Source organism: Platalea leucorodia (genome assembly GCF_965183815.1).
Source record: "Platalea leucorodia genome assembly, chromosome: Z".
In the NCBI taxonomy this organism is placed as follows: Eukaryota; Metazoa; Chordata; class Aves; order Pelecaniformes; family Threskiornithidae; genus Platalea; species Platalea leucorodia.
The window spans coordinates 83,610,703-83,638,205 of record NC_138858.1 but is presented as its reverse complement, the minus strand read 5'-3'; the positions used below and the strand labels follow the sequence as shown (position 1 = coordinate 83,638,205).

Here is a 27,503-nt window from a genome sequence, read left to right as displayed (position 1 = left end):
CAATAAACTGGGAAGCCCAAGACTCATTGACTAAAATGAAATGGTTCGAATAGGTCAAAACTGTCTTGTCTTTGTCCTTGGTACTATAATCTCTCGTATCTGAGAGGATTTCCTTTGAAATCTGTTTGCTTAGTATTGTGATGTTCAGTGGGTTTTGTTGCGTTTTTCTTTTAGCCGCCACATATTTCAAAGGAACAATTAAAAATGTCAAAATGTCAGCGTTTGTAAGTCTCCATGACAGTTGTTAAGATGTCACTAGATTGTCTTTTCCTAGGTATTTCTGCTTGGAGCAGGATCTATACTCATTGTGAATCCCCCTCTTGGGAAAGGCAGGTAAAGCTTGTCAAAATACCAACAGATGTTGATAAATATTTTCTATAAAAAGACTATTTATCCGTTCAAGCGGAATGCTTGCGCTTCAGCTTCCAGTTCACGCATGACGGAGCGCGGCGTTACGCCTAAAGCGGCCGCGTTTACAGGAAAGCCGTGGCGCCGTTTCGGCTGAGAGAACCCCCACCTCCCCGCCGCCCTCGCCAGCGCTTCCGGCCTCATCCTCCACCTCTGCGCATGCGCCCCCGCGCCGCCAGCGCGGGAGGGGGAGACCAGGGCGCATGCGCGGATGCCCCGCCGTGCTCCCTCCCTTCGCCCAGCTGCTGAACCTGTGTCATCACCCCCCGCCACGTCCCCGTTTCTCTCCCGGTGGACGCCGACTCCGCCGCCGGTTCGCGGGGCTCCCCGCGGCCGGGCCGAGTAGGGAAGTCAGCGCTCTGGGGGCGACCTCCCGTGTCACGTGGCCCGGGTCGCGCCGGTGCCTTGCCCTCCTCCGGCTGCCCACGCAGTGCCTGACGGGGCTCACGCAAAGAGACCGGCGGCCGGTGCGCTCCGGCGGGCGCCTCCCCCCTCCGCCTTCCTCTCCGCCCGCGATGGCGGAACGGCAAGCGCGGGGGTGACGGCCGGGGCACGATCTCGGCGCGCCGCTGCTCGTTCCGTACAAGCAGTTGGTTGGACAGCTCAGGGTGGGGGGCCTCGGGCTGGCGGGGTCCTGGCTTGACCTCCGCGGCGAGGCGTGCGCCGGGCGGGAGCCGGCGGGGCGGCGGGAGCGGCGGCGGATTTATGTGCTGGGAGCGGGGCCGGGCCGGGCGGCTGGAGCGGCGGCGGCGGCGGCGGCAGGAGGGACCGGCTGGAGCACCATGGTGAGCGGGGCAGCGCGGGGAGGGGGGAGGGTGTCGGGCGGCGGGACGCCGTGGGACGAGGCCGGCCGGGCTGAGCCCGAGGGCCCGCCGCGCTCCGCGGGTGTCCTGCGGCTCGGGGCTGAGGGCCTTCCGCCCCGGCGCTGGCCGCCTCGGCTGCGGGAACAGGTTTGGAGGCGGCTGGGGCGGGGAGGAGGCGGTTGGTCTCATTTATTAGTATTAGTTATTAGCAGTCATTAAGGAAATAGGCTGCCGTTTGCTTCCTCACTGCGACCTTACACCCACTTCCCAGTGGTTATTTCCTTCTTCACTGCTTTTCCACTGCGCAGTAGAGTGAGCCGCTACGCTTTATGGTCTGTATCAGGTTTAAGGTGTGCTTTTATAAGTATATGGAGCTATCTGTTCGCGTCTGCCGTAGGCCGCCTGTAAATAGATAATTTAATTACCTGTGGTCTTGAATGTATCCAGAAAACTTTGCCAAACACTTTGGTTTTCGTTACTACCAGTTCATTTTCAGTGCTCTGGGTTACATCACAGCTGTAGTGTATGCTGTGGCAGCACGTGAATATGTTGGGTTTATGAAAAACCCTGCCTCACAGTGTTTTTCTCGACAGATGTTTTAGCGCAGACACAACTTATTGCACTTGGCAAAATGCGTAGTAAATTAACTTCTCAAAATATAGACAGTAACGGAAGAGCAAACTTTGACTGGTGTAATTGCTGCTAACGACATAAGCTTGTTGGATATCTGTAGCTTAAATAATGGAGGCTGTGTATTTAATAAACGGACCTCTTCATTAAGCTAAATTTTGTATTTAGGTCTTAGTTAACATTTAGAACACTGGAGTTGATTGGTTCTGCTTTTAACATACTTATTTTACAGTTATGAGATATATGGACCACCATAGGGATACGTGAGTGCAGGTACAAAAACATATTTTGCATGTGCCATTAATACATATATTTCTCCTCCATATGGATATAAATGTCAATGTGTCATTTTAACTATGGTGACATGGTGTTTGTTCAAATGATGGAAGTCTTGCTTAGGCAATACACTTTAGAGTTATGCTTTGAGTAAAATCTGACTTTTAACTATTCTAATATTTAAAGATGTAATCACCTGATTTTACTATGGTATTTTTCAATAGTGTGTGTTTTGAAATCTGAAAGGAACTGTTCAGGGTTTTTTCTCATTATGTCTTTTCCTCCAATTTTTTTTTTTTTTTTCTGTAGCGGTTACAATATTTAATCAAAAGGTCTTGAGAAACTCCCGTCATTTGTAGGAGTGCATGGGTGCTGTTGTCTAGCTCTGTATTTGAAGCTACTTTTGGAAAGTTGCACGTACAGCTTTTTCTCTCAGCGTAGGTCCTTATTTAAATAAACTGAGTGCTTGTTTCTGTTGCCTGATGGGGTTGAAAAATCAGGTCCAATTTTCTTTGCGAGTTGCTGGCACTATGGACAAATTATCTTTGTGTGTGATTCCATGACGTAAGCAAAGTAAAAAGATGATAGTCTACTTTTATGCTGTTTGAAAGCCGTATTCTCCAGTTCCAAAGCAACAGGAGAGTGAAATGTTCATCAGTTTCTTTTGCATCAAGAGGCTTATAAATCAAGTCATCAAAACAATTTACTGGCAGTGCTCTGCCAAGTTGTGACCGCCAGGACTCATCTATGTAGTTGCAATGCCAGTTATGCTCACAACTTTAAGTTCTGCACAAGTATCTTAATACTATGTAAGGCCATGGTGTTTTAGACTGTTCAGCAGAAGCATTAAAGACTTTTCACTTTTTATACTTGGAATGATTCCTGTAATGGCAAGGCCTGCTATTTAAAAAAGCAAATGTTCTGGAGAGTGAGAGCTTCCGTAGTTCCTACTTGTGTTAATTGGGGAAGTATGGGTAAACTGTTTTTTTAAAATTCTTGAATAGTACTAATAGAATATAACCTTTTTTCCTTTGTAGTAGATCAGTTCTCTGAACTGGTTTTACTTGTAATTTAATAATACGTTGGATACGTATTGGTGTTCTGCACAACAGACATTCTGTATTGGCTTCTTCAGTAATAATGATAAGTCTGCGATTTTATAAATGCCTTTGTTCTGGTCATGAGATTTCTATAGCAATAACTTGATTTGCCTAATGATCACTAGTACTGTAATCTTTGTGCTTAGAGAGCCTCAGGGGAAAAAGAAGCAAGACTGTCAGGTAAGATACAGTTGACTGACTGGAATGTAGTTTTGGTTTTAAGCAAAACACCTTATTTCAAAGGGAGTCATGCTGCTGGTGGCTGCTTCCATCTAGCAGTTTATGGCTTTTCTTTGAATATGTGGAAAGGCACTGCTCAAGAGGGAAGTGACCTTTGGGTGGGGAAGACCTGCGAAGCTGAGCAGTTTGGTGGTAGTCCTGAATTCCTTGTATGTTCTTCATGCCACTTTGTGCATCTTTTTGTTCATCTCTGCTGTGTTGTAAACAGTGATGGGTGTAGGAAGATACAAATTCAGGGAAAACTTGGTGGTGACAAAAGAAAAAAATAAAAATCCAAACTTGAAGAGGTCTCTTGGCATAGATTTCTTTCCCAGAACTAGCTTATGAATGTCTCATTTTTACAAATCATAAGATCTGAACTGCCTCAGATTGCCAACTATACAAGATACCATTCTGAATATAGGCATTTTGTGAAAGTAGTCTTTTTCACAGGAAGCATTCATTTTAAGACTTTGTAGTATGGTGAGCTCACTTTTGGCCATCCAGTACAATGTTTTATACTGTTTAGCAAACAATTTTTAATTGCATTTATATTTCAGGAGAGCACTGTCTTGCTTTTGCAAGCTGCAGTTTAGGCATGGACGTATACATATGGAGAAAATTTTGCATATGGAAAAGTCTCATCTAATTACGAGCAATAACGTGTCATCTATTAAATGGCATTTCAGATAGGTTGTATCGATGAAGCCTAGAAGCTAAACAAATACCATTGCACTTTTGGAATTGCAGAAGATAAGAGCATTTGTTATATTCTCTGAGAGATCTTGCTGGTCGCTACTAATACAAAAGCTTTTCCATTTCTTGTTTGAAAATTTTCAACCTTGTTAGTATGTTTGTGTGCTACCATTGAAAGAGATTGATGTGCCTTGAATTAACACCTATAAAATACTCCAGTGCACTTGTGTAAAAATCTTATTTTTACAAGACTTGCCACTTCAGTAAGTAAGTATCTGGCATTGCATTTCTGAAGGTGAATTTGTAAACAGGATCCTACTAGCTGTTTTTTCAGGCCTGCAGTTGTATTGCTGCTGCAGTCCTGGTGCATACAGCAGTTGGCTTCAGCTCAAGGCCCTTGTCTTGCAATGGAAGAGATGGTTATTGTTAGAGAACAAGTAGTTTCAAAGTCCCATGTAAAACTAGGTGTTTGAATTATTTGTAATATTTAGGTATGTGGTAAGGGGAAAAAAAAGAGGGAAAAACCTGACCTGTTACTACAGGTGTGGGAGAATAACCTTGGGCAGGGTCAAAATGTGGAGGCTGGAGCAGTGTCTTGGCATAAAACTATTAACTTTGTCTATCTTTGTTCTGCATGTTCTGTAAATCAATTCACAATGAAAGGAAAAATGTCCCTTAGGCAGAAGTACTTTTAAAAATTTGTTTGTTTTGGTTACTATTCTGAGATAGCCATTGGTGTGTTGTAGGTGCACTTAACTTGTAGATAAGAATATTGTAACTTTATCTTAATTGCTTAGTCTTACTTTTTGTTCTCCTAATTATCAGCAACTGGGTCTCCAGGTGTGTAGGATAAAAGGTAGAGACTGTGAAAACCAAAGTCTAGGTTACAGTTCATTCAACCTTATACTGTTGCCTTTTGGACCTGTCCTCTTTTCTTCATGATTTTAAGAAACCTGGCAATCTTCCCTTTAATGTAGCTGCTAACACTTCTCTTGTAGACCACTTATGCATTCTCTGCTATGTTTTATTAAAAGCTTTCTTCTAAAACATATGCTGTGTTGCACAAGCCAAAGTAAGCATGCGGTACTTACTGAGGGTCCTGGAACTGAGCACAGTGCTCAAGATTTTTCAGACACCTCTAACCAAAGACCTTTCTCTGTCACAGAAATGCAGCCAGACTGCAGTTTATTAGACAGTGTAGTCCCTACCTGTCTCTACTATTTCAGTCTCATCTTTGGCCACAAGGTTGCTTGCCAGCCTCTGTTTTGCAGAGAAACTGACTTAACTGTCTTATGTAGTCATCTTTCCTTTGGGCCGAGTGCTTCTTGGCATTATACAGATTAACAGAAATGTCTCTGACCAGCGAGATACTGACTTCTCTCTCCAGTGTCTTTAATTGGGATTTCAAATTCCAAGCTTCGAAGCTGAAGCGTGACAGGGACATGGATGCATGTGGAATCAGAGGATGCCGAAGGTCTTATGAAATGGATTCAAATAATGTCATTGTCCACAAACTGTAACTGCAGACACTTTATTTAATCTGTGCAGCAGTTCCTCATCTCTAAGAGGTGAATAATGCTTCTATTACTTTTGAGTCAAGCCTGTCAATGACTGTGTGCTCAATTACTCTATCACAGATCACATGAGTTGATGGGTTCCAGGATTTGTTCACCAGACACCCTTACAGCCCACATGTGATTGTGGACTTTGCCCTTGAGCATCTTCTCCCTCAAACATGTATCATACTCTATTAAGCAGGGCTAGATTTTTTTTGTTGAAGTTGTGGATTCCTGGCTAAATTCTAAACACTGTGTCCTCTAATTTAGAGTATGGCAAGTAGAGGATGTAAGATATTCGTGGCAACCAACACCTAATCTTCATTCATGTTCCTGAAATGAGTGGTTTTGAATTTAAACTGATACTAATTGTAATGGGAAGACTTAAAAGTGTGTGGGAGACTTGATCTAGACAGAGCCTGAATTGGAATGAACCCTGTATTTTCTGGTTTTGTGTAGGGGGAAAAACAAAAATATGTTTTAGTGTTGTAATATGAGATAGTTTGGGATGTTGTAGATTTTTCCAGAGTGTATTGATAAACATATAAGTAGTGTATAACCATGTACAGGCAAAAAGAGTAGAGTTGGCAAAATGTTGTGCTTTACTCGTAGCATGTTATTTTGAGTGGTTGTATCACTTACTGTATTCTTCTGCCATGTGTTCTTGGCTGATTGCAAGAAGATTAATGCAGTGGAATTTTTTTAATGTCATGTGACAGCTTTACTCTGTTAACATATTGCTCATGGTTGATTACTAACCTTCAGGAATCAAGAGAAAAATGCCCTGATCAGGGGAGTAGGTATATCCATTTTTTTAATTGCTTGTAGAAAAATACCAGAAGAATATTTCCACCACAAAGATTTAAAATTAATATTAGGGATACCATGGTGGGTTTTTTTTTTTAATTTTTTTTTTAATGGCTTAAAATGTGCTAGGTTATTTTCAGTTGTAAGCTGAAATATTTTTGTAGGTATTTCTCTTTTTAAGAAATACAGCAGTAACCTTTATGGGAGTGAGGACCATGAATTTCTGCTGAAAAGGGGTGGGGAGGATGCAGAGAGACATTCAGTGGCTTAAGATGAAATGATCCTAATGGGTTCAGTTACAACTTGCAGCCTTCACTTGAGTAAGGAAATGAGTTTCTGTAGGTGCACTTCTAAATATTCTGTTGAATTGTAAGTATTTTAGCTCAGCTAGTAGACCTCCTACCCTGTATAAAAAATAACTGCCTTATTGTTATCTCCTGTTATCTTGAGTTAAAAAGTCGTTTTCTTTCCCTTACAAATAGGAAGCCCTAGGAGTAATTAAAGAGACACATTGCACCTCATTAGGCAGTCCTTCTGATAAAAACTTTATTCTAGAGAAATATTAATGCAGCTTGATGCTGGGATAGTGAACTCTGAGGATCATGGCTTAGTAGGCAGGCTAGATGGAGGGACAATGTTTTCTCTCTCACATTGTGGGGAAGTGATTAGGCTTATCATGAGGTGGTCAGCATAAACATTTGATTTTAAAATGTATGGTTTGTTTTGTAAACAAATTAAAGAGTATATACTTTCTGAGCAATTTAGTAACTTAAATATATTAAGCAGGCAGCTTGTTTTAATAACACTTCCTTTCATTTTAAGTACACTTTCCCTTAGGTAGGGAATTAGTTTGAGTAATCTTACGCATGGGACTCCAAGATGCAAACAATCCCTAATAAAGGTAGAGTGTTTAAAATAATACATCATACAGCTTTCAATCCTGATCTCGATCCCTGGTCTTGGTGACACGGAGCATAAGCAAGAGTGAGGTCTTACTTTTTGAGGTACCTCAAAGAGTTGATGGCACCAACGTAAAGGAGCAGTAGAAATTTAAAGGAGGGAGGAGGGGTTAGCAAAGAGAGGCTTGAATATTGAAGAGACTTAATGATATCTAGAAAGAAAAAAAACCAGTGGTGTTATTTCAAGTTATAAAGAAGTAACAAGTGCTTCTAAATGATACTTGACATTTTGTTATGAGATGTGTGGTAACATTCTGAAAGTGTTTACAAATGCTGAAAGGTAATTTATGCTATCTTAATCTCCCTCAATCATGTTTTATTAAGGAGGATACTGGACATCACCTGTAACATTTCACCTGCCTATAATTTTTCATAAAAGCAGTATTGACACAATTTCTGATTTTTTTTAAAAAAAGGCATTGAAGGGAGAAAAGCGAAGAACTTTGCTTAGTACAATATTTAAGACAAAAGAAGGGATTGCTGGGGAGGAGGCGGAAGGCTGATGAATGGTGGATCCTGTAGGTTAACAACTGGTTGCATAGCAGGTTTTGACAGCAGGGACTTGGCCTGTATGACCATGAGACGCTCTCTGAGGTTCGAGGACTGCTGGGAAAGGATGGGATTCACCTGACCAAGTGGGGCAAAGGCACCTTTGCCAACAGGGTAGCCAAACTTGTATGGAGAGCTTTAGACTAGGACTGAGAGAGGAAGGAGGTGATAACTCAAATCAAGAGGAAAAAGTGGTGGACTGGGTTGCTAAAGCAAAGGATGCAGGGTGATGTGGAAAGGAGTCCTTGAAAACAACTAAACAGGGCAGAAGGGGCCCCCCACAAGTGTATAAACACAAACAAGGAAATACTTGTACACAGATAATGAGGCCAGCATTATGGGGGAGAAGCTTTTATACCTCTTCTGGGAAACTGGCACACTTGGGTGCATCTCTGACCTGCCTGTACACTAATGCATGCAGAATGGGGAGAAAATGGGAAAACAGGGGGCTGTATGAAGTTGCAGAGCTACAGTTTCATTAGGATAGCAAAGATGTGATGGGATAGCTCATACAATTGGAGTGCTGCCCAAGGACGCAGGCCCTTTAGAAGGACTGGCTGGGATAGCGAGGAGGGGGACTTGCTCTTAAGTGAAAGAGCAGCAGGGATGCATGAAGGTCTGCCATGAAATGAATAATACACCATCTGAGAGCTTATGGGTAAGGACTAGAGGACAGAGCAACGTGGGTGGTGGTGTTGTAGGTGTCTGCTGTAGATAGCCTTAATCATGAAGAAGTAGAAGATAAGGCCTTTTTCAGACAATGGGAGGAATCCGCAGGTTTCCAGGTGCTGGTCCTATAGGATACTTCAGCTACCCTAGTATCTTCTACAGAGACAACACAGCAGGGCACAAGCAATCCAGCAGATTTTTTTGTGTGCTTTGATGGCAGTTTCCTAACACAGGTGATTGAGTAGCTGATGAGGAGAGGTACTCTGCTGGACCTCGGACTTGCAAACAAGGAAGAACTCATCAGTAATGTGAAGGTTGTGCAGCTGCAGTGACTGTTGGATGGTAGAGTTCAGGATCCTGAGAGAAGGAAACAAGGCAGGTAGCAGGTTCACAATCCTAAACTTCAGGAGAGCAGACTTTGGCCTGATCAGGCCTCAGCTTGGAAGAATCCCATGCGATATGGTCTTGGAGAGAAGAGGGGTCTGGGAAAGCTGGTTGACTTTCAAGGATCACCTCCTCCAAGCTCAAGAACAATCCTGATGTACGTGGGTGAACACAGAGCAGGGTTAGGAGAGCCAAAGCCCACCTGGAGTTGAGTTTGATGCGGAACATGAATGGGAACAAGATGGCCTTCTACAAGTATACCAACAGCAAATGTATTACGATGGAGAACATGGGCCTGCTGCTGACTGGGGCAGGAGACTTGATGGCAAAGGACATGGGAAAGACCAAGATACTAATGCTGCCTTTGCCTTGGTCTTCCTTGATAAAAGTTTGTCTTCATAAACCCCAGGGTCCTGAGACTGATAGGAGATTCTGGAGCAGTGAAGGCTTACCCTCCATGGAAGACTATCATGTTAGGGAACATTTAAACAAATAGTAGGTACACAAGTCCATGGGTCCTTCCTGATAGGATGCACCCGCCAGTGCTGAGGGAGTGGCCGGTGGTGTTGCGAGGTCCCTCTCTTTGGCCATCCTCACTCTATTTTTGAAAGGTTGTGACAGTCATGGTGGTTGCTGAGGACTTAAGAAGTCAAGTGTTACTTCTGTCTTCAAGAAGTGAGTATAGAGGAACTACAGGCTGATGAGCCTCCCCTTGATCCCTGAGGAGGTAATACAACAAATAACCCTGGAAACTAAATCCAAATTTATTAAAGACAAGATGGATTTGGGAGTAGTCAGCTTGGATTTATGAAGGGAAAGTCATGCTTGACCAACTTGATAGCATTCTACAATGAGACGACTAGCTTGGTGGACAAGGGGGAAAGTGGATATTGTTTATCTTCACTTTAGTAAGGCTGTCAGCACTGTCTGCGGTAACATCCTTGTAGACAAACCGATGAAGTATGGAGCGAAGTATGAAGTGAGCAGCGAGGTGGACTAAAAACTGGCTGAGGTGCTGAGCTCAGATTGTTGTGGATTAGTGGTACAAAGTCCAGCTGGAGACCGGTCACTAGTTATGTGCCCCAGGAGTTGATGCTGGTGTCATTGTTATTTAGCATCTTCATTAATGACCTGGAAGATGAAAGAGAGCGTGCCCTCAGCAAGTTTGCAGATGGTACAAAACTTGGAGTGGCTGCTGCATCAGGTAGTTGTGTTGCTATTCAGAGGGACCTCCATGGGCTGGAGAAATGAGTCAACAGCACTCTCATGCAGCTCAGCAAAGGGAAATGCCAATATTCCTGAGGAGAAATAAGCTCAGGCACCAGCACATGCTGGGGGCTGTCCATCTGGAAAACAGTTTGGCAGAAAAGGACCTGGGGGTCCTGGAGATCATTAAGTTGACCATAAGCCAGCAGTGAGCCCTTGTGGCAAAGGTGGCCAGCAGCACCCTGGGCTGCATTATGCTGAGAATCACCAGCACTCTGACAAAGGTGCTCACCTCTGCTCAGCACTGGTGAGACACTGGAGTGCTGCATCTGGTTTTGGGTTCCTCAGTACAAGAGAGACATGGGCTTACTGGAGATTGTCCAGCACAGGGAGAGGTTGAGAGAGTTGGGACTGTTAAGCTTAGGCAAGGTTCAGGAGGCATCTTATCCTTGTGTATAAATACCTTATGGGGAGGAATAAAGAAGGTGGAGGAAGACTCTTCTCAGTGGTGTCCAGTGAGAGAACAAGAGGCAGTGAGCATAACACAGAATATTCCATTTAAACATAAGAAAGAAGAAAAAAACTATTTGAGAGGATGGTCAAACACTGGCACAGGTTGCCCAGAGAGGGTGTGGAATCTCCGTTCTCCGTCCTTGGAGACATTCCAAACCTGACTGAACACATGGCTCTGAGCAACCTGCTCTACTTGACCCTGTTCTTAGCAGGGATGGTTGGACTAGCTGATTTCCAAAGGTCCCTTCCAACCTCAGCTGTTTCACCATTCTATAAGAATTGCTCTTTCCCAGATTATCTTTACATTGAGGGAAACTCCTGGTAAAAATAATGAGTGGTTAAATTTCCTCCAAGAGAGCAGGTATGCTAGAGGGGAGAGGATGTGTTTGAACAATGGCAGGACTGCATGCTGTGCTGCTAGTGAGGTGTTCTTGAGGGATGAATGTTACTTCTTCCTTTGGGGAATTTTGGAGAAAATGTTTCTCAAGTGTATGAGCTAATCTGTGTTTTATTTGCCAATGGTTAACTGCATACTGCTTCCATATGTAGAAATACTTTTGCCTCCTGACCTTCTATAGCACATTGCATCAGTGCAAAGCTAGTGAAGTGTAATTCCCAACTTCTACAACTATAGAGGGTAATATTTTATCTTCAAAATATTGTTAGTAACTAGCAGTATCCAAAAGTTGATATCTAAGAATGAAAGTGAACATGAACTTTTATATGCCACCACTTAAATGTGGCATTTTGTGTGCTGATTGAAAAAGTACCTGTATTCCTTTCCATGAAAAAGTATTCTGAAAAACAGTTCAGAAGAGTGGAAATAGCTTCTTTCTTGATTCTTAGTGTCTTTTCACATGCATGTTTTTGCACATTTCCCTTGCATACCTGTGTTTGATACTTTTTCTTTTTACTGTTGCTTTTGGTGTGTAAATAGATTGTAAATTGCATGTAAATAGAGGAAATATGGTATACATGCTTCATGTGGGTTTTTAACAAGATGTTAGTATTAGTTGATAGAATCTCATGTGCAGGATAAAAGTAGTACAATGCAACATTTCACTCATTTAGCTTTAGAACTTTCGGTTGCTTTATTTAAAAAAAGCCCAACAAAACCCAATAGTCAGAATTAAAGCTTGCTGAGTGGCTGGGAGTGAGATTACTGCTGGCTTTGCTGAAGTGCCAAATCAAGAGTTGGACGTTAAAGTGAAGCTGTGCTGATTCCTGTGTGCCCTCCTCTCTCTTCCCCACCTGTGCCTGGAGTTCGATGAGGAGCAAATGCTCTGCACTAATCAAAAGCTGAAATTTCATGACGTGGATGCTGTAAATTATTGTTAATTCCAGTGGGTTTGTGGGGTGTCAGCTGTTAAGTCCTGTCAGAACTGAAGAGACCACAAAAACCAAGATTGTAATCAGTGATGTAATTTTAAGGCATAATGTCTTGTGAAATACCATGTCCACATGTGGCCTTACAGTCTGATATGTTGCTGGCCTTGTGACCTGGCAATATACTTTGATGAAGTATGTAACTGATTATAGCAAGTTCCAGGGATTTTCTTGAAAACTGATATGGTATGTTTTTTTTCCCCTCTAGTTTAAAAAGAACAAAAAAAAAGTTATCCGTACCATACAAGGTGTTTTTAATTTTTAAATTTTTTTTAAAGGTACTTCAGCACTTTTCTAAAACATATATTGACTTGTTATTATCTTATTCCTCTACAGGGTGTGATAGGTGTACAGTTGGTGGTTACCATGGTAATGGCTAGTGTCATACAGAAGATCATACCTCACTATTCTCTTGCTCGTTGGCTTCTCTGTAGCGGCAGGTAAGATAAGAAACAGTTGCTATACTGTGTGTGAATGTGGTAATGCAATTATGCATTAGAACAGTAACAGTGAAACTTATTAATTTAAGCTGTTTTCTTGAAAAGTAATTAATCTGATGTTCCTCAATTTATTACCATAGCATTGTGACACCCGACTTACAAGCTCAAGGCATAAAGACAGTGTTGCTGTAAAAGAACAGACTTGTTTATTGCTGTTAATTGTATCAGTCATAAAGTTAAAGTTGTTGTCCAGCTCTTACATTACTAAAGGCACAAGCTATGTACTTTTGTATTCACTTTAGCTTTTTAATATTAGAGACTGAAGAATGGAAGGATTTTTTTTCTCTACACTGCCTCAGTGTTCTTGATAATCCACCTGCTGATTAGTCTTGCATATAAAGAGTGCTTAGGTAGTTATTAAAAATTCTATTTTTTTAATACTTCATAGGACAGGATTAGTATAAATTTCAATACACTACTTCCTCATAACAATAGATCAAACAGACATAATGAGTTGCAAGGGGAGCATTCCCTGTGTGGCTGTATCCATAATAACAATGAAAACCAGCAGCTGTTTTGAATATAAATCAGTATCTTAAATATTAAAAGAATCATAGACACAGTGTTTTTTCATTTGGGAAGAAAAAACACTTTGTATGATTAGAAGGTAGTGTGCTGTCTTTTGTAATTGTTAAAATTTTGAGAATACCAAATCTCTGCTCCCTGATTTCTGAAGGAGTATCCTTGAATAATAATGTGCTCCATAGGAGTCTTAACCAGTCTCATATAATTTTCCATTGCCTTTTTTCATCTGTGTCTCAGAATTACCAACTTTTTTCTTTTTAATTTTCCCCATTTCATCACCCAAAGAGTTGCTGATGAAAAATTACTGTAAATGTTGTTTAGATGCGTGTTAGGCATCACTGGTTAGGTACAATGGAAAACAGTAATTGTCAGGTGAATATTATGAGTAGCAATCATACTCTTAATTGTTGTGTGAAGTTTCATTGTTGACCACACCTGCAGGGTATTGATCACCTTTTTTGTGCTCTAAAAAGAGTATTACATTAATGAATATGAAATTGCATACTATTTATTTTTAAGGTGTGTTACTACCACAGTTTTTTTTATCAACAATTATTCCAATGACATTTTCCACTTTTTTTGTCCTACTTAAAAGATTTATTTAAGTTTTTATTTCAAAATTTTAAATATTTAATTGCTCTTTTTAAAGAATTGCTCATTATTATGCCAGTGTTCTTCATTCTTGTGAAGTTTTCACTTTCTGTATCGTTGTTCTAAGGCATGCCTTGTGCGTATGATAAGGAGAGGTTTGCTGTTCAAATTTTTTTCGTAATCCTTTTCTCCTTTTATCTTTGCGCACCTACAGATTGATATATCCATAAAGCAGGATTTCTGCACTTGTGCTTATGGAATTCTGCTCCCACTGAAGTCAATGGAAGTCTTATTATTGCCTTTCATTTTAGTAGCCTTGAAAATCTCATTGTTGCTTTTCAGTGTTCTTCTATTTATCTGGTAACTATTTTAGTGCATTGTAATTTCAGTCATTGTGAATAACCTCCTGAATACAAGAATTATGTAAAGAGCCAGAAATAATTGTGTTCCAGAAATAAAAACAAGTCAGAAGCTTCACTGCAACAAGAACCTGAATTTTAATGGCAGAAAGAAAAACAATCCTCCTCTTAGTTTGTCAGCTAAACTATCTTTTATGTTAACCCTTTTTCCTTACTGCTGTCTTTTTGCCAACAGTATTTTCTTTGACAGACCTGTGTGGGTGGGGTGGTGGAGGGTTTTATATACACACAAGTGTGCGGGCACAGGCGGACATACTCTTAATCAGTCCAGCTTTCCTAGGAAGAGTTACCTCCTGCTCCTCCTTTCCTTTGTTGATATTCAACTAGTCTTTGGTTCCCAAAACTGTTTTTTAAGTTATTTGGCTTAAGTGTCTTTCTTCCAAAAGGCTGGGAGACTTTTCTAAGCAAGATTGTCTGAAATGTCTACAGATAGTCCTTGCCAAATGGGAGGGAGTTGGTTTCAAGATGCCTGTACGTGTACATTCAAAGTCCATTAAAAGGAAACAGAGACACTTCAAAATTTAAAAGAATGTTAGAATAGATAGATGTAAGATAATTATTCATTTACAGAATGAACAGTTATCATTCACTGTTGAAAAACTGTTTACTTAAATTTATAAAGAAATACAAACATTTTGAATCAATGCTATTTTCAGAGCTTGAACAGAATTTGAACATTCATATTTATTGAAGTAAATAAATTGGCAGCCTAAGTATCTGTATAGGCCTTTGCATTTTTAACTAATAAAACATGCTCTACCAAAATGTTGCTTTTAAGTTGTTCAGTGTCGTGGTTTAACCCCAGTGGGCAACTAAGCACCACACAGCCACTCGCTCTCCCCCCCCGGTGGGATGGGGGAGAGAATTGGAAGAGTAAAAGTGAGAGAACTCATGGGTTGAGATAAAGACAGGTTAATAGGGAAAGCAAAAGCGGCGCATGCAAGCAAGGCAAGGAATTCATTCACTCCTTCTCATCGGCAGGCAGGTATTCAGCCATCTCCAGGAAAGCAGGGCTCCATCATGTGCAACGGTTGCTTGGGAAGACAAACGCCATCATGTTGAACATTCCCTGCCCCCCTTCCTTTTTCTTCCCCCAGTTTATATACTGAGCATGATGCCATACGGTATGGCATAGCCCTTTGGCCAGTCTGGGTCAGCTGTCCTGGCTGTGCCCCCTCCCAGCTTCTTGTGCCCCCGGCAGAGCAGGGGAAGCTGAAAGGTCCTTGACTAGAATAAACGCTACTTAGCAACAACTAAACCATCAGTGTGTTATCAGTGTTATTCTCATACAAAATCCAAAACGCAGCACTATACCAGCTATTAAGAAGAAAATTAACTCTATCACAGCTGAAACCAGGACACTCAGCTACATTCTATTTTCAGGCCACTTCAGGAAGACCGGAGAAAAAGGGTGTTTTGTTGTGCAGTCATTAATGACCTTCATTCAAATTAACTGGGGCATATCTGTGCTGCTGTTGCTATTCAGACTAACTTGGATATGTCAGAGCTACAAAGTAATAGGTTGTGGGATCTCAGTTTTAAACATATATAAGCTAAAGCAGATATGAACTACTTTTTTTTTTTTAGCTCTACCTTTGTGAAAATGTTTGTTCAGATCTCTTGGGTTTGAGATTTTAAATGCAAGGTGTGCGGGGTTTAAAAAAAATCCCCAAATTCTTGTATCTTATTAGTTGTAATTATGAATCACTTGCAATATAATTCTATAGTGTAATTAAAAGCAAATTGTGGTTTAAGTGTTTGGTTTGTGTTAGAATGTTACACAGAACAAGAATTTTGTCTGTTCTGCTGTAATAGGTACTATTTTTCTGTCTGTGGAGGAAAGATAGTGAAAAATTAGCTTCCGACACTAGTGATTTTCATCATTGCAGAACTACTTGTGGTACTCTCAGCATGCTAAGTTCAGATCTGGGAGATGGTGAATGACAAAGCAGAAGACTGTTTCTCTGCTTTCCACCACTTTCTCTAGGTTGTGTGAAAGATAGGACAAAGTTAGTATCTCCAATGTAGTTTATCTTGGTTGAAAAGGTAGATGCTCTAGTTCCTGTGTGATTCTCAGTCTTAACAAAGTCTCTTTTGCAGCAAAGTTTGCAAACAGCAAATTTTTAAGCTGGGATCACATATAATAAAAATAAATTAATGAAATAACTTTCACTCTCACTGATGCCTCAAAAAAAAACCCACAAAAAAAATTCAGCTCTTCTCTCCCGCAAAACTTCTTGTTCATGCTAAGTCTGCAGTAATTGCCATTTTCAGTTTTTGAACTGGCAGTGAATTCCTTCAAGGGAAATTTGCAGCGTGCAATGGTTTGGATTTCTGTGATGTATAGTTGGTTGGTACTGAAGTTCTTTTCTCTTGAAAAAATCCCAGTATCAGCTGATTGATTAGCCCAGCAGTACCTACTGACACAGGCTCATGGAACCCCCTGTTAACCAGATTGTATTCTTTGTAATATTGCTGGCTTGAACTCTTACTTATCCATCATGCCAGTTTGTAAATTATTTTAAGATGATGTCTATGAGCTCTGTGCAACTGCCTATTTAATGCTTCATTATACCAGCAATTAAACTGCCGAAACGGGGAGATCCTCCTGAAATGTGTTGTATTTTTGTAGCATCATTTTCCTTCACTGCCACTTTCCTGTCCTCAGCCAGGTTTAGTGTAGTGTCAAAGACAGTATCAGGACGGAGGAGGGGCTGTGTCTCCTGTAAGATCTGCCAGACAGGCATATGCTCAGTAATACATACATTTCATTAAAATTGTACCTATTCTTTCTTGCAGTCTTTATCCAGTGTCTCTTGCAGCACGTGTGCACACACCAAGTGTTCATGCTATTGTAAGGAAGGTAGAAGATGTATAATATTGCTTCTTGTGGCTGCTTGTATTTAGGACTTTCTCTGCTTTTAGCATGAGTCAGGAAGACAGGAAGCCTTTCCAAAACAGAGCTGGGAATCAAGAGTTATCAATTGGCTTGAGGTTATTTGGGTTTGATGTTTATTTTCCAAATTTGCCTTGCAATCATTTTGAAATTGGATGTAACATAATCTCTAATAACATAATCTCTAATTTGCCAGTATAGATTTGAATGGTCCCACTTGATGAGGTTTTCTTAATGTGAGAAGTACCGATGGCTGCACTATCTCTAACCATTACTGTATGTTAACCTGTGTCACCAGTTAGTGACCTCCTACTCCAGAAAAGTACTTCCACATAAATACAGATAAATTTCCCAAGTCTGTTCCCATTAATACAGGGGCTCCTTTGCCTCATCATTTCAGAATGGAGATCAGAGTGACATCCTTCCTGCATATGGATAGCAGCCCTCCTTTGTTGAGTATGGAAAAGGCCTTGTTTCAGCTACTAATGTTCTTGCCATGCTTAGAGATTAAGGTAAAATGTACCATCCTAGAGACTTAATGATCTCTGTTTTTCCTCTTCAGAATTTCCTTGCTAGTACTTACCTTTTAAATAAATGAGCAATGAATGGTGCATTGACTTGTGAAAGTGGAAGAAGTTGCATCTCAGCTACATGTAAATTAGTGATTATTTTTTTTTTTTTTTTTTTTTTTGGTAACACTTTTTCTAGTAGGAGTTGAAGATATCACTAAAGAGATGTTTAGGAAAGGAATGTTGATGTTATGATCTGCTCTGCCTAAGAAAAAAGACTGGTGATGGTTATTTGATAATAACTATTCTGGATTTTGGAAAAGTACTGTTTTTTTGAGAGGCATAATTATACTTTATAAAATAATTTAGAATATGGTTCTGATGGGTAATTTTAATGGTGTAATTATTCTAGTGAACTTTTTCCAGTATCAGTGCAACCTTTGCTGTATTTGATGATAACTTGAAAATTTGTTGTTTTGAGAAGTGAAGGGCTTTCACTTGAATGAAAAAGTGGCAAAGCTATCTAATTATGAATAAGCATCTCATATGCTGAAGAGAACTGAAGTTTAGCTGTGGTTGTTCAGTTCAGGCAGGGTTGGTACTTGCACACAAGGGTATTTTCATAGAATCACAGAATACCTGGTTGGAAGGGACCTCAAGCATTATCTGGTCCAGCCTTTCTAGGCAAGAGCACGGTCTAGACAAGGTGGCCCAGCACCCGGTCCAGCTGAATCTTAAAAGTGTCCAAAGTTGGGGAATCCACCACCTCCCTGGGGAGATTATTCCAATGGCCGGTTGTTCTCCTTGTGAAAAATTTTCCTCTCGTGTCCAGTTGGAATGTCCCCAGGAGTAACTTGTACCCGTTACCCCTTGTCTTTTCCCTGTGACTCTTTGTAAAAAGAGAGTCTCCATCTTCTTTGTAGCCACCCTTTAAACACTGGAACATGGTGATAAAGTCTCCCCTAAGCCTCCTTTTCTCAAAGCTGAAGAAACCCAGTTCTCTCAGCCTTTCCTCATAAGGCAGGCTTCCCAGTCCTTTGATCATCTTTGTGTCCACATCTTTTTTGCATAACAGGGACCAAAACTGAACACAGTATTCCAGGTGTGGCCTGACAAGTACTGACTAGAGTGCAATAATGACTTCTCTATCTTGGTTGGTGTTGCCCTTGATGCAGCCCAGCATCCTGTTGGCTTTCTTTGCTGCAGCAGCACGCTGGTCACTCATATTGAGCTTCCTGTCCACCAGCACCCCCAGGTCCTTACACTTGTCCTTGTGGAACTTCATAAGGTTCTTGTTAGCCCACTCTTCCAGCCTATCCACGTCATACTGCAGGGTGTCTGTCTCTTCTGAAGTGTGAGCAATTCCTTTTCTTAGGTGTTGCCAATGATTAATGTTTTAATATGAATACAGATCTGTGTTGATACATAGTTTTTTAAAAAAACCCAAACACGAAATTGTTAATACTGATAATGTTTCACTTAAGATTTTCTTTTTCTTTAGTTTACGGTGGTATCAGCATCCTACTGAAGAAGAACTACGGATTCTTGCAGGGAAACAAAGAGGGAAGAGCAAAAAAGATAGGTAAATACTTGTTTTAAGATTTTTTTTTTCTTTCCTTTTTTTTCCAGCATCATCTATATAATGTTTGCCAGCCAACTGATGTTTTTGTGTGAGTTAAAAACTGCTAGTTGCATATGACTGCCCTGCTTAAATTCATTGTTACAGCTCTGTACTGAACTGTGTTCTTTCAGTTTAACTGAGAGTTGAATATGCCCAAATTGTGCAGTACTGGATGTTTTCCAGTCCACAAAATTGGTCTATGAAATTGCTAATTTGGTGGCAAGGAGTTTTTTTAGTGAATGTATTCATTTGGATGAAAACTGAGGAAAGCAAATCTTCTATAGGACTGAAGATCTTTGTCTTGAAGGAAGAAAAGAAAGATTTGGGTACATTAGTTCAACATAGGATTACTATGAGCCACCACTCTTACACAGCTGTGAAAAAGGTAAATGTGCTCCTAGGATGTATTAGGTGAGGTATTTGTAGTAGAAGAGATATGGAAATATTAATCCTCTTGGACAAGGTACCAGTGCAGAACTTTATCTGGATTATTGTGTACAGTTCTGATCACTCATGTTCAAGAAAAATGAATTCGTATGTGAACAGGTGAACAGAGGGCTGCTAGGATCATCCAGGAAACAGAAGTCTGTCGTACAAGAGGAGACTAAAAGAGCTTGGCTTGTTTAACCTAAAAAAAAAAAAAAAAAAGACTGAGAGGGGTGGGATAGCTGCCTGTCAGCTTAAGGTGGAAACAGATTTTTGATGTTCAGGCGTGAAGTTCTGGAACAGCCTTTCAGAAGTACAACTGCAGCAAGACCCAAGACATCTTGAGGTAGTGGAGCTGCTATGTTGATGCAAGATTTCTGAATTGGCTATGTTTAAAACAAACAAACCAACCCCTCTGGCTTTCTTTTTGGTGACATACAAGCTTTTCTTTAGTCCTTTTTCTTTTATTCCGGTATGGACTCTTAGAATCCACAAACTGCACATATCATATTACAATGAACAGATTATTTCTTTTTTTCCTGTTTAGTTCTTAAGCTACATGGTTAGCAACCTTATTTGCCACACTTTGGGGTAAAAAATTTTTTCCTTTGATATTAAATAACTTTAATTTTACATTTATTGCAATATTGTTTCAAATTCAGAAACTCATTTTATCTAACTGTTTTTTGTAACAAATTGAAGCAAAATAGTTGTGAATACCATTACAATTTATAACTGTCCAGTAAGATTTATTCATCTATAAAATTAACTTTAATTGCATAACTATAACTTTAAGTCCACCCATAGGAGCCTTAAACAGAAAAACACAATCGCATTGCGAAATAATAATTGTACATTGCTCTTATTGCCTTTCCTCAGTCTTGCCAGTCTTTTGCCATCCAGAACATGTGCTCTGACTTTCACCAGAACAATTACATGCTCTCAGCTGAGTGGAAGCATGGCACGTTAAGGTGCACTGATATATAAGCTTAAATTTTGTAACCTTTGGAAATTTACTGTGAAATTTAGTAGGAACCTGTATCACAAGTCACCTATATATGCATTAAGTCCTTTTTCAGTTACTAAACTTGTACATTTAATGTTTCGAATGTGACGCTATGTTTTCATGTCTGCGCAGTCAAATTTTGTTGGTCTGATATAGTTATTATAAGATTGATATAATTATCTTACTATATTAACATGTAAATGTGTTAGTTGTAGGTGGTTGTTTGTACTAGGGTAAATGTTAATCACAGGGCGATATGAAACTTCAAAGAATCGACGATGGTAATGTGGAGGCTTAAATGATGCTTTCTTTGGTTTGCTGTTGTAACAACAGAATAATACACTTACTTTTTAGTCCATAAGTATATCTCTGTGTCTTCTAAAGAAACATCTGTTGTTGGAGCAGAACTGTAGTTTAAAGTATGAGTTGTTACTGTTGGGTTGGTTTGATGTACTGTTCTAGGCTGCACAAAACAATGCAGTGCTCCTTTGAGCCAAGGAGATGTGAAACAGATGGTGCAGGAGAAATAAGGATGCATGTATTTATTTGATTTTCTCTGTGTCCTTTCAAGATAAGGAATTTGCTCTGTCAAGCCCATAGTCCTGCAAAATGTGGTACCTGCTCCTTACTTCAATGCTTTTCCAATTTGAACTAATTAAAAGAGAAATGGTGGAAGGAGATCCAAGGAACTTGCTTGAAAATGAGCCTTAGAAACAGCTGTAGTGTGAACTCGTAGTCCATTTTATTCCATGCATATTACACTTCAGTATATTATGCTATAGGTTATCATAGCACATGAATATTAGGCAGATTTTCTGTTTCAGAATCGTTTGTGTTATATTAAATTATTTTTAAATTTAAATTTTAAATTTTTTATTATTAAAGGGTCCGTAGCTACTATGAATGACTTTGAATTAAAGCTGTCAATGATCTTGGGTATGTTCTGACTGTGCCTCTTGGGTTATGGGTCCCCTGGGATAATTAAAGTGTAGGAACACCAAATTCTGTTCGAGCTGAAGCAGCTTCAGTTATCAAAATGCTAGTCTCGCTCAAGATGATGATACTTCTGGGTGCATGCAGTAGGAAAACGTCAAGAGTATGACTGGCAGAATGGAAGAACACTGAAGCATGCAGATAGTCAAGTGGCTGGGCAGTGCTTGGGACTTCTTGTTTAGACTTGAGCACCTGAATTTTTTGAGTGATGCTTTAGATTCCTATCCTCAGTTTTCAGTTTGTCCATTAAAATTCTTATGCTTTGGATTATACTGAGAATTAGTGTCACCTGAAAACAATAACATTTATTAATGCTTTCTGCTTGTATTCTTGTCTCACACATTAGCTGAGAGGACATAATTCCTTAAAAATAAGTTCACGATTGATTGAATTTCTTTTTAATGCTTATGTCCCACTAACTGTGGAAAATCCATCTCTCCTTTTCTAATTTCAGAGGTGCTATTTTAAAATCTGTCAGAGGTTACTGTTTCCTTCTAGCCTTTTAGGAGTTTTAAGTTTTATGTGATTTTTTTTTTTAACCTAACAAAACAATTTCTGATCTGCTTTAATGATTCCCCCTCCCCCGCCCCAGTAATGATAAGGTAAGTTTTACTGTAGTTAGTAATGGTAATCTCTGAGCGCAATTTCGCATAACTTGACTTTGTTCAGGTTCTTTTAAGAGCATCCTGTTTTCTTCAATTTAAAGTCTAGTAGTGTGGCTTATTTTCAGGAAAGTGAAGATTATGATATTGGTATATTTTCAGAGCTCCAGATGAAAATGCTCCTTTTACTCTAAACATGTCATCTTTTATGATCTTTACATGTATCGTTACTGTGGAAAATGATTCCTTAAAGGTGTGTTAGTTCTAACCAACAATTTGGAAATCATAATCTAACTTCATATTATACATATAAGACATACTTTTGTTTATACTGTGTTTCAAAGATGATTCAGTAGAACTGGGAAAGGGGAGTGATGGTGGCTGGAAGAAAGGCTTCCACAGAAGGAGGAGAAGTGTAAGGTTTACTAGTCTGGGAACTGGCTGAGGGAGGGTTTTGTGACAGGTACGTATCCCGTGTGCACAGAGGGTGATTAAGGAGTAGTAAACTTACTACTATGTTATACAAGGAGGCACCAAATGACATTAGTAGAGTAGATTTAAGGACTTCTCAATTTGGGACGCACATTGTGGAACTTGGTGCCACAAGACACCACGCAGCTCAACAAATTTCAGGTTGGTTCAGAAAGGGATTAGGCAAATTCATGTAAGTTTTGAAAAATGCTGGTTTCAGAAGATGCAATCCCTGGCTCAGGTTGTCCTCAAGTTGCTTAATGCTGGAAGCCAGGAAGGGTTTAGCAGTATGAGGATCAACGTTTGGTTGCCTTATTCCTTCCATTTGTATAAGCAAGGAGCAAATGAATCTGCCTGTTGCTCTTCATGGAGCCCCTGTGTATCACTGTCATGCTCTGCAGCACTGGCTAAAACCTGGAACACAGCTTTGGATGGTGCTGTATTGCGATGTCTGTCTCCCCAAAGAGAGCATGATGGATTATTTCTTTTCAAGATATACTGGATCTCTAGGATTGCTAGTAATACTGCGATAAATATTTTTTTTTGCTTTTTTTCATAAACAGGGTATGAACTGAAACAAATCCATAGTATTTCTACACATACCCTTTTAGATTAGAAAACTATCTTAAAATTGTCTTTGCTTGATGGCTAGTAGGATGGATCTTTCAAGGATCTAGGTTAGTCCAGCTTGCCTGATGTACTTGCTGAGCACCCTGTTGTGACAAAAAGGCCTAATGCTTTTTTTGGGAATTTGTTTTTTGTTTTTTTCCTTATCAGCTATCTTCTGAGGTGGATTACTGCTTGTTGTTATTTCCCGTGAGTGTTCAATAAATTAACACTGCCGAGTCTGTCTTTTTTACTTACTTTCAATCCAAAGACTTTAACACTCCTGTTTTTCAGCATCCTGGTTTAGACCTCAATTAAAAAGTCTCAGTTTAGTTCAGATTTTCTTCAGGGTATCTGCATGGCAGGGTGGATATATTCTGCTCTGTAGCTGTACTTGTATCACTAACCTTTTGAGAACGTGGGAACTTACTAGAACACCCGGTAGCTCCCTGAACAGAGAAAATCAGTGGGCTGAAGTAAATACGGGCCACTGGATCTTGCCCTAATACATGCAGCACGCAGAAGCCATTTAAACCCGTACCACAGTATTATGTCAGAGCCTTGCAAGGTAAAGCTAGGAATCATTGACATACTTGGTTGTTTATCAAGATTTGAACTTGAATTAATGCTCTTATCTAGCTAGATAAAAATGTTTGCATGTGGCAAGAAAGTGGCCTGCACTCTTCTTAAATTTGAAATGCCATTATATATTGAAAAAGTTTATTTTGTCATATTCATGTGTGTATTATCTATTTATTTATTTATTTTTGCAGAAAATATAATGGTCATATTGAAAACAAACCCCTAACCATTCCAAAAGACATCGATCTTCATCTGGAAACAAAATCTGTGACTGAAAGGGACACTATTGGTAAGAATAAGTGGATGTAGATGATAATATATTATTTCAAATATATCCTGATTCTTTCTATCAAGTGTTTATTTGCAATGAATGCTGGAGTATCTTTTTTCATAGACAATGAATGAATAGAAGTACAACTGATAATAAAGTTAAATGGGAAGGCAAGAATTAGGGTTAAGTCTCCTTTGTTGTTCCATGGGTGACATCTTAATAGCAGTGTTATGGAAAAGGATGAGTAGGTGAAATGCAGCATAAAGCACATCTATTGTTGTATCAGGCATCCATAGCAATATGAGACAACACCAAAAGGATCACATCATAGTCTGTTTGAAATAGAGATCATAGCTCTGTACAAGAAAATGACAATTGGCAGATGTCGAAACATATACTTTCTGCTCATCTAAAATAGAAAATGTGCCGTAGCATTGAAACCTAGACCTTTCAACCACACATCTGAAACATTGAGGCAAAATGCATAGAAACCAAAAGTGACGGTACAGAAATAAGAAGCATTAAGTGCTTTGGAAGTTGCTGGTTTTTTAAACGGTAATTTTTGATTCCTTAATCATAACCAGTCATTCTGTTACAGAAAACTTATACATGGATATGTACATATGTGTGATACGTTTTCTTTCTTCCTATCTATGTTTTTATATGCATGTGTCCTGTGCATAAATATAGAAAGAAAGCAAGCATAGTCCTATGCAGCAGATTTCTCAGCTTAAATTACTGGAGACAGTGTAGAAAATACCTTTAACAGAAATGCAGAGTTTTTTGAAGTTGGCACATAAATAAAGAAAGGATTCACAAGTTTCAGTTAGTATTCTTTGCTTGAAATTATAGCATTTAACTGTCTCTCTGAGTATTTATAGATACTGATACAGTGTAGGATTTAACTGTCATTAAAAAGTTATATATACAAACTTTTGTTGGATCTAACCAGGTAGTTATTTCAAAACAAGTATAGGACTTGGAAATGCCAGAGTTTGGCCAGACATATGTGTTTGACATCAGGTAGCTTGAAGTCAATAGACAAATGCTTAGTAATGTTTTGTGACTTTTTAACTGTGTAGATGTAGGGAAGGTGTTTGGGAGGGACAGGCTGCACTTTATTGTCACAAATTGTTCTTTGCAGTTCCAGCACATATGGGAGCTCTTTCTTCATAAATCACCCATTGATTGCCAATGAGCTTTTAATCTTTAACAGAGAGTCAAAGAACCTGTTGCCTGGAATTGCAGCTAGACTCAACTGGAGAACCGTTTTCTGTTGTGATGTTGAGATCTAAATTAAGTACATTTTTTGAATTTAGGATGCTAATGTATAAAAGCTGAGATGATAAAATAGTAAAATCTTGTAGCCTTATAAATTTGAGTAGTAATCAAGTATTGAATAACAGAAGTGAAGAGTGAAGTTCAGGTGGTTGAGTGGAAAAAATGTGGCTTTTTTGCTGTTGTTGCTATTTATTTCTATGATCTGGGTCTACCTAGACCTCAGTTAATTGAAAACATTTTTCAATTGTCACTCCATTCTATATGTGTCAGTAGCTGCCTTAAAATATCATGCCTTTAACATTTGCAAACTTGTATTTTTCAGCATTGCACTATTTTCCGGAATATCAGTGGTTGGTGGATTTCACTGTTGCGGCTACAGTTGTGTATGTGGTGACGGAAGCCTATTACAGTATTGTGAAGCCCTCACAAGAAATGAATATCAGCGTAGTGTGGTGTTTGCTTGTCTTGGCTTTTGCAGTGTATCCTTTTCTGTTTTCTTAAATCACTCCATCTGTTCCAAATAGTTTACGTCATTCTGTAATTCATATGAAGCTCTTTATTGTTGATTGGCAGGATATACCGATATTCAGCATTTGGAAAAAGGATCATGTAAGCTAGTGCTATTGAGTAATGTATATGCTGTACATGCTCTTTGTACCTGCTGATATCAATAGCTTGTTAACGTTAATACCAAACCATTTATGGAAAAAATGCATGTATGTGAACATATGGCTAGTGCTCCTCTGTAGTATGTAGTGGTTCTAAACTAATTTCATTTTGCCCGGTTTGGCCATCAGAAATAGATTTCTGTACAGAAATCTATCTGCAGCTTCTGGAGAAGTGTGCAATTTACCACATACTTTTTGTTTTCAGTATGTTTAATCTGATACTTCCTGAACAAAATAGGACAGTAATATGTATACAATTTATTGCAAAGATACATGCTTGAATTCATAATGTAAAATACATTCAAGACACTCTTATGAAGTTTACAGAAAATAAAATGTAGACAGTTTTAGGAGCTGAGGTGGTATGTTTTCAAAGCTCTGTGAAAAGCTGAACTCCCCTCTGAAACTGAGGGAAACAAAAGCGGAGTATTTAGGAAGCAGGAAATATCAAATCATAAAAAAGAAGCAGCTGTTATGTTTGTTTTTACTGGGGAAGGCAATATCAGATGTGGATGCTTGCATGGTAATTAACTGCTTTCTGCATACTAATTCAGATGTACGCTTTAGGGAGGAAAGTTGCCTTTTAAAAAAGTGATAGGTGGTAAAGCAGTGGAATTGAATAAGGGCCTGCAAGAGTGCAGGTTAGGGAAAGGTGAGTTAGAAAATGAATTTCTGCAACTCCTCTGCTCCTTCAACAGCTGACAACTAGATAAAGTGCTAAGTTAGGGTTGATATAGCACTTGAATATTCAAAATTGATTCCTCTGTATAAATGCCTGTTCTGCAACAGAGATTCTGACTGTGTCGTGGGGAGTTTTGGGGGTTTTTTTGGTGTTAGCAGTAGCTGGTGGTGTTATGTAAAACCTTTGAACTCTAATGTTTGGTTATATTTGGCTAACACTTCTGGATATGCTTAACGCTTGTCTGTACTTGATAATTATTAAAATGTGTTCTGCCTTTACGATAAGGACAAGAATTGTTTTTCTAAGTACCCTGAAGTATAAATGATATCCAGAACTTTCCTTGTAGCGAGTAAGAACTTGCTAGAAGAGGGAGTCGACTCACATTATGAAAACCAAAGACTCTCAGTAGCTTGCTTCCAGACCAGGTATTTCTCCTTTGACTTGTCAGTGGACAGATCCACAGTCCAAAATGTGGTTTTTCTAGTGTACTAAGTAGTGACAGAAAGTTGGTGTCTGGCTCTTGTGCACCTTATAATGATATTATAGCTGTATTATAGCTAATATATAGCTGTTATTGCACAGCCTTTGTTGTATTTGTTTGGGTGAAGTCAGGAGTTCTAGTTTAATCTTGGCAGAGGGAAGGAGAGAGAGGCAGCTACTGCTTAAGAAATCAGAAATGAAAGCCAACACCTT

General features: G+C 39.5%; 1 protein-coding gene across 3 annotated transcripts in view; it reads left to right on the top strand.

Moving 5' to 3' along the window:
• Positions 1–651: 651 nt before the first annotated feature.
• TMEM161B (transmembrane protein 161B) overlaps positions 652–27,503 on the top strand; it is a 51,294-nt gene continuing 24,442 nt past the window's right edge. For 2 of the 3 annotated variants that reach the window (XM_082335921.1, XM_082335920.1), the window contains exons 1-5: positions 652–1,193; positions 12,498–12,601; positions 19,103–19,183; positions 24,100–24,197; positions 25,783–25,939. In XM_082335921.1, coding sequence (XP_082192047.1) covers positions 1,191–1,193; positions 12,498–12,601; positions 19,103–19,183; positions 24,100–24,197; positions 25,783–25,939 — 443 coding nt within the window. In that variant the 5' untranslated portion in view covers positions 652–1,190. Of the gene's footprint in view, positions 1,194–12,497; positions 12,602–19,102; positions 19,184–24,099; positions 24,198–25,782; positions 25,940–27,503 lie in introns of those variants that run through there. The other variant, XM_082335922.1, reaches the window with a different exon arrangement.